The sequence below is a fragment of the Astatotilapia calliptera genome, chromosome 16 (genome assembly GCF_900246225.1).
Source record: "Astatotilapia calliptera chromosome 16, fAstCal1.2, whole genome shotgun sequence".
In the NCBI taxonomy this organism is placed as follows: Eukaryota; Metazoa; Chordata; class Actinopteri; order Cichliformes; family Cichlidae; genus Astatotilapia; species Astatotilapia calliptera.
In genome coordinates this window covers 5,720,360-5,732,248 of record NC_039317.1, presented here as the reverse complement: position 1 = coordinate 5,732,248, position 11,889 = coordinate 5,720,360, and the positions used below count along the sequence as shown (strand labels likewise).

The following is an 11,889-nucleotide window of genomic DNA, read 5'->3' as shown; positions in this document are numbered from 1 at the left end:
AATTTGAGAGCTTTGTGCTTTTGAAATGTCAGTGGACTCATTTGCGGAAACGTTGCTGGGTTTTGGCCCTGCTGAGGACACAATGAAATGAAACCTATGGGAAACATTTTTTAGATATTACTCCTCAGTAAAGACCTTCCACCAAGCCAGCAGCAGCAGGCTTGACAATCTGAGTTGTTAAGGTGTTAATCTGAGTTGACTGATTATCCAAAAAAAAAAAAAAAAAAAAAAAAAAAAAAAAACAACAACAGAAAATTCATTTGCTTTTTACAACAAATAAATTCCTATATATTTGTGAGGTTGGAAAATAATTATAGTAAAGTGAATGTACAGCATCGTCATCAGCAAAACTTCTACTTGCAAAAAGCAAAGGCCTTGAATGCAAACGCTTGAGCTCATCATGTAGAGAGAAACGATCATCAACATTATCAATCTGTACTCCAAAGAAGATCCATACCTACATCTGAACAGCTACATATCTTAAATAAGGATAAAATGACTCTTAGAAGAAAATGAGGTAATGAATTTAAGCTCAAGTGACCTGTCAGGAGGTGGCAGGGGAAGTCCTTCCACCATATTCCTGTCCGGTCTCATATTTATATTTACAGAAAGAGTTTTCAGCATAAAAGATCCTGTAAGCTTAAAAAACTTTGAACAGTTACCTTCTGCTGCCACCAGAGTTCAGCAAACTGCACAGAGCCTCGTGTTGTTTCAGTTAAGAGGAAGAAGTTTGCAGGTAGTTTGCACCATTGTGGTATTGTCGATCGACAGTCAGTTTGTCACAATCTTGAAATTAGTTTGAAGAGATCAGCTAAAAAATACAGACATCCCGCTTCCATCACTACACTGTAAGAAAAAGGAATCTGACGAAGTACGATGATCCCAAAGCTGAAGTAAAGTTGTGAAATTTAGGCAGAAACCAATGTGAATCTATCAGGTTTCCACAGCTCACAGTAAAAAAAAAAAAAAAAAAAAAGAACAAAAAAATTGAAAATAAACAAGTGTCCAGAACTAAAATGTGTTTTTTTAGGGAATAATGATGCTGCAGACACTCTACATGCTGAATTGAATTAACCATTTTCATGCACTTAAGTAACCAAATCACCGCAAGCAACCTGGTTCCAGCAGAAATCAGAAACATATTAAACATATATACAGTAACCTGGTTAAACATTCAATGACGTCCTTAAAAATATCTGTGAATACAATTTCAAGTGTACACAAAACAATATTACACTATTACAACTTTGGATATGTTAGCTGACCATCTGAAAAGCAAGCTGTAGTAACAACTGGTCAATTATTATAAAAGGGCTGACAAATTTCATTTCAAATTACATAAATGATTCATTATAAAATCACTTTAAAATTCTTAATCCTAAAATAACCTTAAATTACTGTTCATTAATCGATTAGCATATGAAACATACTGATCAATGTCTCGTTTTGCACTAAACCCTGTGTGTGAAAACATGAGAAATAAGCAGATCTTTGAATACAAGATGCTAAAATTTGCAAATATTTGGCTTTTTATTCATTATTTTTTACATACAAAAACTTATTTCTATCATGCTAGACTTTTGTTTTGAAGAGGTTGTTGTTGTTGATAATAATAATAATAATAATAATAATAATAATAATAATAATAATAATAACAATATTAACAACAACAATAATAGGTGTATTGTAAGTACATATATGTATCATGGTCTTGATAATAAAAAAGTGGTGTTAGTGCATTCTGAGTATATGTAATGTGAGTAATCCCTGCCTCACTGAAAAGGACAAATTACACTGCTTATTTTTCATGTTCCATTGCTCTGCCATAAAAATGGTCCCTGTCGATCCAACTTGCTCTTTTTGCCAATAATTCGCCCACAAATAACAGTATTAGCTGCCATTTAGCTGCTTTCCATGTTGATAACTGACAGAGTTTTGGCTGTGTGTGTCAGTCAGATAAATCCTGTTCAAATGAAAGCTGGCTATAACCTGATTACTTAAGTGCATGTAAATCTGGTGAGGGACAACTGAATGGACCTTCAGCAAAAGGATACCTGACTGTGCTGAGAGATGCATGAGGATGCAGTCACAGAACAAAATGAGAAAACAGGCTGAGAATGGCAAAGAAAGGAACGCAAGTGCGGAAGGGAAGGAAGGAGGAGGTAATGAGTAAAACAAAGAGGAAAAACATCTGCAGTCCAAGTCCTCAAGTGACTATGGTATAGAGGACTGTTCAGCTACCTTGGTGTGTTTGGTGTGTGTGTGTTTTATCAGCTGCAGTGGCAGAGCAGCAGTCCAGCCACTAGAGGAAACAGGTTGAGCAGCAGGAGCCACAGAGTGGTGGCCAAACCTGGAGAACTGGAGCATGGATCTAAAAGAAAGACAGAAAATAACATCTATCAAATCATGTTTGTTTTACATAACAGAATTATATTCTACACACATTGAGTATTTAATTATACATACATCTTAAGTTTTATCTTTCCCTTTCAGTGCTTTCCTCACAGATTTCTTTACTTTGTTCTCATTTATATCTTTTCCCATTTCTTCACTCATTAAACAACTTCATTCAACCATCAGTTGAAATCTAAAAGGCAGACAGCTTCACCATGGGACAGGAAGAGAAGCATTTAAATCAGCTGGTCCACTGACTGACCAATTGGGTTGCTCCTGGAGGTGTTGATGGGTGGGAGATGGTAGGGTAGGGGGCAGTCATCACAGAAGTCGGTGCAGGCGGGGCAGATGAGGACACCGTTGTAAACCCACTCGTTAACGCGTACGCTGATGCTCAGCAGCTGACCTTTACGGACACAGAGGAAGGAACGATCCTGAACGAACACCATGAGGCCCTGAGCTGAGCACGACACCTGCAGCACAGAGAGGGTGTGACACAGACCCAAAACACACAGCGACATGCACTTTCCTCTCATTTCTCTAAGTTTATTAGGGATTTTTTTTCCCTTTGTATAAAAACCTTTTGAGAGCCCACTAAAGCAGTTTGGGACAACAAAAAGGGATTTAATTTATTTAACCTGAACTATTAATCTGTTTGTCATACATAAATAAAATTAAAATCTACAGATGGGGCAGTGCGATATGACAAAAATCTCATATCCCGATATGAGACATTTATCGTCCTGACAAGGATATAAATCACAAAAATGTAATATTTTCTGTAAATTCTGTGAATCTCTGGCAACTCGACTTGCATGAAGTTTTTCCAGCTGGGCGTCATGTAGCTGGATTCGAGTGTTTTAACCGATGCATGACATAAGACATAAGTTGTAACGGCCACCATTTTCTTTCAAAGTTTGAGTCTAAGGTTTATTTTTTAGCACCTGACGGCTCTTTTTTTTTTTTTTTTTTCCTCCTTCTCATCCGTAAACTCTCTGCATACTTTTTCCTGTGATTCAGTTTATTTTGAAAAGTCTCAACAGGATCTTGAGCTTTATTGTGAAAGGTGTACATGGAAAACAAACACGCAGAGCCACGGGATGGTTTTACCGTCGTTGTAAATAACAGCACGTAAAAACAGCCCCTTGTCTGTCTGTAGTGTGGTTACATTAAATATAAGAGAAAGAAATTAAGAAATAATTTAAGAAATTAATATAGCCACTACCGTGACCATCAAAACGATGAAAAAAAATATTGCTGTAAACTGTTTATTTAAGACACCACGAAACAAACGATAGTGTAAAATGAAACTATAGATGTTTTTATATCATCATCCGATATATATCGTTATATTGAACAGCCCTATCTACAGATTTCTAGAAGGTAAAAGTCTCAACCTACAGATGTCACCTTCTCCACTGAGCTGTAAAGGGGATCTTAAAAATTCACAGAAACATACATAAGTATATGTACATGTCAGCACCTTGTAGCATCCGGAGCCCCAGTCAGGGTACGTCATCTTCCGAGTGCACTGCTCCATCACAAAGGCTGATTTCTGGTACAGACACACAGAGTCTGGTCCATACTGCTCTGCTCCATAATTTCTCCACCAGTCTGAACAAACAGAGAAAACCACAGATAGAAAGCTCACATATGTCATAGAAACAGCATCAACAACAGCAGATCAAAACAGATTTTATACAAGGATTCCTCCAAATGTCTTTACTCAGTGGTCCCCAACCCCCGGGCCATGGACCGGTACTGGTCTGTGAGTCGTTTGGTACCGGACCACGAGAGTTGAGGCTCGGGTGTGAGATTTATGGTTTTCGGGGTTTTTATCGTTAATTCGGTTTCCCTGGGTCATTTTCCGTATTATAGTTGTGCATCTTATTTTGAAAGAAATATTTACGCATTACCATAGCGACCAGAGAGCATTAAGTGGCAGAGAGGAGGATGTTACTCTCCATGTTGTTGGCACATTTCAGGAAGACGCTGCTAATAAAGTAACACAATTACAGTGAGTTGGCGTTTATTATTATATTTACAAAATACCACAGTTTTTGTCTTGGTCGTATCATTTTATTTTGTTGTATTTATCAGAGACACCTTAAAGGCTGTCCATGAAAATATTGTCTGACATTAAACCGGTCCATGGAGCAAAAAAGGGTGGGGACCACCGTCTTTACTGATGAGCTCTCAGTCACACCTATGACAGAATAGGTTTCACGTTCCTGACAGTGAAACTGGGCAGACATGTGTTCTTATGGATTTATGCTAAATGGTGGTGAGCTACTTCTCTGTCAAGCTCTTTTTGATTTTAACAAATTATTTAAAAATTATTGAAAATTATAATAAAAATAAAATTACTTAAAAATGAACACCATGCATCTGTCTGATCTGGCCACTGAAAACAGTGGTCAAAGTTCAAAGTTGAACTTGACTGTGAGTACTCCTTGCTGCACGTGCCGTGTCCTATGTGAAAGGGCCTTAAGGTGTCCAAACCAGGATTAGTTCTAGTCCTAAGGAGCTTTAGGATCATCTTATGCATCTTTATATGAAGTCGCTTTTTGAAATTCAATACTTGAAAGAGTAAAGGTAATTGCTGTAATTAGTCTAGTGAGTGGTTTCTTTGCATATTTTTATTTATTTATTTATTTATTTTTTTAAATAATCGGGTGTGTGTGTGTGACCTGCGTTTAAGGCACAGAAGAATAAGAAATATATTAGGAAACTATTCTAACCTCCCTCCCTGTACTACAGCTGTTCACAGAGTTTGATTTAAAACAGCACTAGACTAAAGGCAGCAGTAGAAACAGCAGTATAAGCAGTACCTGGCTGGTTCTCAGACACTCTGCAGTAGGAGTTTCTCTGGTATTCTCCACTGAGGTGCCAGCTGAACTCCTGACTAAATGGACAGTAGTCCGCGATCTCCACAGCACCCCCAAAGAACGACAGCTGATCAGCAGCCACGTCAGGGATCCGCTCGAAATACTGACACAGCACATATAGTTACCCACAGCACACTCACTGAACACAGCAGAGCTTACTGTAACATGCACATACAGCACTGTGTGGTAGCTATAAATAACCTTGTCAGGCATTTTATATAAGAAAAAAAGAAATAACACATCCACTAGTTTCAGCAGAACAATCACAAACATATCAATATTGGTAGTGGTGGGGGGCTTGCATACCTGGTACTTAAGTGGCAGTTCTTGTGGGTATTTTTGCAAGTTGCACACAGCCACAGCCAGCTGATCCTGTCTGCAGGTGAGCTGCAGAGGAGAGGCTCGCACTGTGTCACAGTACGGAGTTACAGCGTGTCTTCTGCAACAACAAGTACATGATAAATGCTGCTAGTTAGATATGCCATTACTGTGGGTACCTGGTACAGTACAGAATTTATCTGCAACATATACATATGCCCCTTTTTCAGTGTGTTAAACTTGGTCATTTTTTCAACCATTGGTGCCAGCTTCAAACTAAAACCATGAGCTTTGTGATCATGAGGGAAAAAAATAGCAAAAAAAAAAACTTCAACTCTGTTTGACACAGAGTTTATGTTTCTGTGACCTCTGTCTCTGCTTGTCCATCCAGAATTTGCAGCTCTTCATGACAAAGTCGCAGCCGAGACCACGGCCCCAGTCCAGCCTCTGAGCCAGGCTGTAGTTGGCGCGGTACCATCCGCTGTCCTCCATGATAGCCAGCGTCAGCCGAGAAAATACTCGGTTCTGAGTGTGGGAGCCCGTCATTGCCTCATTCTGGGATGAATGAGAAAAAAAAAATGGATGAACACAACGGAGAAGCCCAAACTACTGGCTACCAAAAAGCCACGAGAAAACATGTGCTGACCTCTAAGAGTCTCTTTTCCCAATGGTTTAGTTCGGTTCCTGTCCCTCCTTGGTTCTCCAGCTCCATCCCCTCCAGGATGGGGCAATTAAAATGTTTCCTCGCCTCCTCCTGGAAACAGAAAGGAAGACACATACTACTTAGTTATTACTTGACATCAACTATAACACCTAAACTGGCCTCCAATAACAATCTCATAGGTTCAAGTTTGTCCACTCTTTCTAATCAGACCTATATATTACATTCCTTCAACAACTCCTGGTGTGTATAAATCTTTGTAAAACAATTGTTTTTATAAGCACAGTCAAAACTACAGCTAAGAGGTGCAAAATGACAGTACATGATCTTTTTCTAGACTCACATAAACAGAAGAAGAGTTACGAAACTAACCAGTTTTCTTAATATTGAAGCTTCTTACCACAACACGAGGAGTGACAAGGACATGCACTTGGTGTCGGACCATCACGCCTCCTCTGATGTCCCACAGTCTGGTAACTCTTCTGATAACGGCATCGCTCCACTGGTACAGACCCAGACTGATGCACAGGTATAGGATTAGAAGTTAGAGCTTGAACACTAGAAATCATAGATGACCATTACATATAGTGTAATCACCTCTCGTTGAAGGCGGGCAGGCCGCTTGCAAAACGAGGAGTCAGAGGTTTGCCCTCATCATCGTGGTAGAAAGCAAACAGACCGGCTGAAAACCCCTAGAGGACGTAAGGAGAAACTCCAGTCAGTGACAGATTTCACACATGCACAAATTACTCAACAAGAGTCTATTTAGCACCAAATTACAAGAATATTTATAGCAGCACATCTTCTGGGCAAAATCTTGCATTTTTTATTAATATGCTCACGAGGTAAAAATAAACCCACATCAATTTTTAGCTTTTAAGTTCAGCTTTGGCAAACTGTTGTTGGTCAACAGTAAAGCATCTCCAAATGTATTCAAATGTTAAAAATCTGCCTACGAAAATATGGTTCAAAAATGTCTTTTGAGCAATCTGTGTGAACCTAATTCACCCACGGGAAGCTCAACAGCAGTGACAAGTGGTACTGACCAGAGCGTGGATGATTTCATGTTTGACTGTGGACAGCATCCCTTCAAACTCCTGAGGTTGAGAGGAGATCATAGCAGGGCACAGGTTGGCGTAGCCTGCTATAGGTCTAAAAGGAAAAACACCCTGACAAACATTAGTTTATACTGTGATATTCTGACAGTTTGATTTATTTCTGTTACCAAGATGACAGTTCATTGCTTATTAAGCAAAAAAATGAGACTTTATTTAAAGACTGGATTGTATTTTTAGTTTATTTTTTAAATTAACACTAAGTAAGGTTTTTATCCTCCCACCTATCCAGCTCCGCCTCCAGCTGGCAGTAAGCAGCATAGGCCACTATGTTCTCCTGCCCACAGCGTTCTGTGGTGACACCGCTGACGTACAGCACAAAATCGGACCCTTCGACTCCAGGCCCATCTGGGGGCCCTGTAGGGCCACATGACTTCCCAGACTCACTGCACACCTTGCATTGCTAGAAGAGAAACACGACATTGGAGTGAGCAGAGAGCACACTGAACCAGTGAGGATGGACAACAGTGTTCACATCTTAGCATAAAAACACTGTCGGTTAAAAGTTGGTCAGAATTTTTTTTAAATCATGGGGAAAATGGTCAACAGCACTGTCTGGTTATGTGTTATCTGTAGAATTCAACTACAGCAGTAACATTATATACATTTTGGTCAATGCATGCTTGGTCAATATTTTAATGTTAATTAGCAATGAATTAACACTTCATATGTTCCAAATAAAAACAGAAAACAGCTGCTAACAAGGCTAGAGTCCTTGTCGTGTGTGATCAGTAATCTATCTATGCACGCTCTGACCTGCAGGTGGTGCTGTGGTACAATGACGGGCCCACATCGCGTAAGGTTTGCACAGGCGTCCTGGCAGTAGCGATGAGGGTCATCTCTCTTCCTCATGTACTGGTTGGTTGCACATTGTCTGAGATAACAGAAACAGTTAATTAAATATAACCACAGATGTGGTTCCCAGAAATCCAAGAGAAACAAACATTTAAACAACTTTCTGGCAATTAAATAGTATAACATAAACACACAGCACTTGATTAAATTACTCATCTGGATTTTATTAAGGGGGTGCTTTGATTTATAGGAGTGCTTACACTGGAGCTAATTGACACCTGCTAGGCCTCAGTCAACTGGTCTTGGTGTGTTTGGTGACTCTTCTTCAAATCATCACACAAATAACACGACTTAATCCATGAAACAGCCCAATTAAAGAGGTTTGTGCTACAGTTTTTGGTGAGTGACACTGTAGTATTTATTAATCTGTCACTTACCACCAGTTGTCAGCTATCTGTGTTTGCCCATTGCACCCGCACAACTTGTGGATGCAGGTTTCTGACCAAGTGTTTGTTAGCTGACTGCTTAGCACTTTGCACTCTGATCCAAATTTGATCACAGAGCCAAAGAATCTACATGGCAAGCAACAAAATGCTAACGTTGTATCTTCAAAAGGCAGAATCCCAAAACCACTGGGTGATGTCATTGTAGTTTCATTCTTTCTTTAAAAAATAAAATAAAATACATATGCACACACTTTGATATTAATGCTTTTACTTAAATAAAATACCTTTAAACCTCTTATGACAGTATGTGGAACATATTTAAAAATCTAAATTACTCTAGACTATTGTTTTATACTTTCTTTTATATTACTGAACTGAAAATTTGTGCACATGTGTAGCTAAAATAGTGACGGCAGGGACTACATACCTGCTGAGCAGTACAGGCCCCACTCTGCGCCTGACACTGAAAGCCCTCTGCAGGTAAGCGATGGCCTGAGGAAAGAGCTTATCCTAGAGAGGGACACATGGAGTAACACATTTTCAATCTGTTACACCTCTGATCACAGCCAACAATGCTGCAAAGCCCAATCCGACATCACTTCAACTACTGCTAATGTTTTTCACGAGTGCTGCACTTGAACCTCACAGCTGAGAACCAAAACAAACAGCAGAAGGCACGGCTGAATGTTAAAACCACTGATGATGTCCTCATGTTGCAGTTCTTGTGGATACTGGACTTTGAATGTAAGATTTAACAGAAAACCCTATTTACTGCTTAAAAATCAAAATCGGGAAAACCACAACAAGTTGACTCTTAATTTCCACTTTTATTTATACCAATTTCTCTGTGGTTGAAATGTGTTATTTTACAAGGTTATAGTTAGACTTTAACTATTACAAAACATTTATTGTATAAAGTGCTCAGGTGTGTCCTCACCTTCACAAGTCTCCTTTTGTCTGCAGTAAGTCTGTGGATGGAGAGCATACTTGTTACACACACAAACCTGGCATATGGATGCTAGAAAAATGGTGACAGTTGCTCTGTTTGGCTTTTTGTTTTGTTTTTTAATCCTTTGAGTTGCTGTAGCACTTACTGGTCAACACTGCTGTCATAGATGATCTTTATTTTCAGCTGAAGGTCTTCTGGAGAGCTTCTCTTAGTCAAACGCTCAGGCTTCAAGTAAACATGGTGGACAATCTGAAACAGGATAGCAGAAAATGAGAATTGCAATTTATAAGAGGAGAACTAAATCAACCAATACTACTAACAATAGATGTGTTTAGTGTTTTACAAAACTATTATTGGTATAGTATTGGAACATATGCCAACTATCAAGAGTAGAAATTGCAGTACAAAAATGTGTTTATGATAACTGAGAAACTGAAATGCTCAAAACACAGTTCAACTTCCTCTCAATCAGAAGCAAGTATTATATTTGATGCTGGTGATCAGAGCCTTTAAGGATTCTGGAAATACCTTCAGAATAGGTAAAGCGCTCCACCTTACAAACGACGTCCAATAAGCTTTTCTGTTTATTTTTTTAATGGCTAAAAACTGAGAGTCACAAACTCGCCTTTTAGTTAGTTATTAAAAACCTAATCTGTCCATTTCACTGTGAATGGGTTTTGTGTACATTTAGTTAAAAATACCTGTCTTCTGTGAATACAATGTTTGGGGTACAGAGTGCAGCTGTATTTTGAATTAATAAATTAAGAAATAATTAATCTAGCCAGATGTCATTTTGGCTGTTTAAAGGGGAAAAGGCTGAAGCTGAACAGCTGAAACTGATTTATAGACAGTGGCATGTGATCTGAAAGCTGCTTTCATAGTCTAAATGTGCATGACAGAAGCTGTACAGTGAACACAGTACAAGCTTTGTATACCACAGTGGCATCACTGTTAGCCTGTAAGCTTGCTATCAAACTGCACATCAAGTCTTAGTGAGGAACCAACTGAACAACACGCTTTCGTTGTATTTATCACAAAAACACGTCCTTCACATCGTGCTGGGGATTGTCAACTATTCATTTTCCACGTACCGAGGCGATAAAGTCTTATTACACTGTATAATATTTAATACCATCTTAAATAGCCGACGCAGCTAACGTGCTAGCTTAGCCTCTGCTGTTACAGATCTAGCTTAGCTAAGCTGTGGCAGAGACAGCCGAGGCTCACCTCGTTGGGAGAAGGGACTCGGTGTTTGCAGGAACCGTGACAGCTCACTAGCACGGCCAGAAGGGAAAAGAAAAGGGCTGGGCTGAGGAGGAGCCAGGACACGGACGGCTTGCCATCCCGGCTTAACCTCAGCTCCATCCTCCAACCTGCCCGACAAAAGGGGCTTGGCAGCCCGAAGTCAACAGAATCTTCGCCGGTGTCGGTCCGGTCCCTTCTACTTTCGTTTCGTTCATCGCTTGCGCGGTGAATCAAAACATGTTAACATCCCGCAAAAAATAAATGAAAAACAAGCGAACAAATTCAAATAAGTTATACCCGAAGTGAAAAGAGCAGTAAAAGCAGTAACGCCGGCCGGTGAGGGGATAAACATACGCCTGACAGCTGCGGCGGTCCTGGTTTGTAGCTTATGTCAGCTGAGGGTGCACTCCGAAGATCGTCTGTTGTCAAGATGATTCACTCCCCCAAATGAAGGAAGACAGCGCTCCAAAGATCATATTTTAGTAGGATGAGGTATATTCAACAGATATGGTACATCTTTTTCCTCTCTCAAAGGGGCAAAGGAAATAAATAACAACGTTTTATCTTTTTTTAGTGAGTTTAGAAAGGCATTTGCTTTAAAAGCTTGTATAATATTTTTTTATTATATACAATATTTTTCATAAGTTTAATTATTTATAGCAGCGATACAGATTCACAAATCCATAAAAAGTTAGAATCCGTCTAAAAAATGTACTTGAGACATAATTTTACGGAGCCCCGCAAGGGACATGGGAGAAAAAAAAATTAAGAAAAACTTTTGGGTATTATTCTTGTGAATTGTGAAGACATCATGCTTAACCAAAAATTTGAAGAAAATGGGTTAGGTTCATTATGGCTCCCTTCACTTCAAAGTTAATGCCTGCCTCTTTTCTTAAGGCAGGTCTGTAAAGCTTTTCACTTTTTCCACCATGTGATGCTGTGTTCCCACGCTCTGTGGCACCAAAACATCAAACACATGAGGTAAATGTGATTACATCTGAATGCCCATCATGGCTTACACTTAGACCATCTCTGATCGCTGTAGCTAATGAGAATCCACCCTGTGTCTGTTTGATTG

The 11,889-nt window shown here is 39.4% G+C and overlaps 1 protein-coding gene across 2 annotated transcripts; it reads right to left on the bottom strand.

Annotated features, from left to right (window-relative positions):
* Window positions 1–1,009: 1,009 nt before the first annotated feature.
* Window positions 1,010–11,263, bottom strand: lmln (leishmanolysin-like (metallopeptidase M8 family)). Of its 2 annotated transcripts, XM_026145709.1 has the most exons (16): window positions 10,794–11,258; window positions 9,712–9,815; window positions 9,555–9,585; window positions 9,045–9,127; window positions 8,133–8,250; window positions 7,601–7,779; window positions 7,308–7,413; window positions 6,859–6,953; window positions 6,662–6,779; window positions 6,247–6,354; window positions 5,968–6,155; window positions 5,589–5,721; window positions 5,226–5,385; window positions 3,878–4,008; window positions 2,657–2,867; window positions 1,010–2,371 (listed from the first exon to the last, which is right to left on the bottom strand). In XM_026145709.1, exons 1-16 carry the CDS (start codon window positions 10,929–10,931, stop codon window positions 2,271–2,273), a joined length of 2,004 nt encoding a protein of 667 aa, XP_026001494.1. In that variant the 5' UTR covers window positions 10,932–11,258; the 3' UTR covers window positions 1,010–2,270. The 2 variants fall into 2 exon arrangements, with proteins under 2 accessions (XP_026001494.1, XP_026001495.1); XM_026145710.1 differs by lacking the exon at window positions 1,010–2,371 and having other exon boundaries at window positions 2,723–2,800; window positions 10,794–11,263.
* Between the last annotated feature and the right edge of the window lie 626 nt (window positions 11,264–11,889).

What these genes read in the sequence shown, in the direction of transcription:
- lmln (XM_026145709.1), bottom strand. Translation starts at nt 10,931, where the DNA reads ATGGAGCTGAGGTTAAGCCGGGATGGCAAGCCGTCCGTGTCCTGGCTC. An exon ending in ATGAAATCATCCACGCTCTG is followed by an intron (nt 6,954 to 7,307) that starts GTCAGTACCACT and finishes TACGTCCTCTAG; the next exon opens with GGGTTTTCAGCCGGTCTGTT. An exon ending in AGTGTCTGAGAACCAGCCAG is followed by an intron (nt 4,009 to 5,225) that starts GTACTGCTTATA and finishes CTGTTTGTTCAG; the next exon opens with ACTGGTGGAGAAATTATGGA.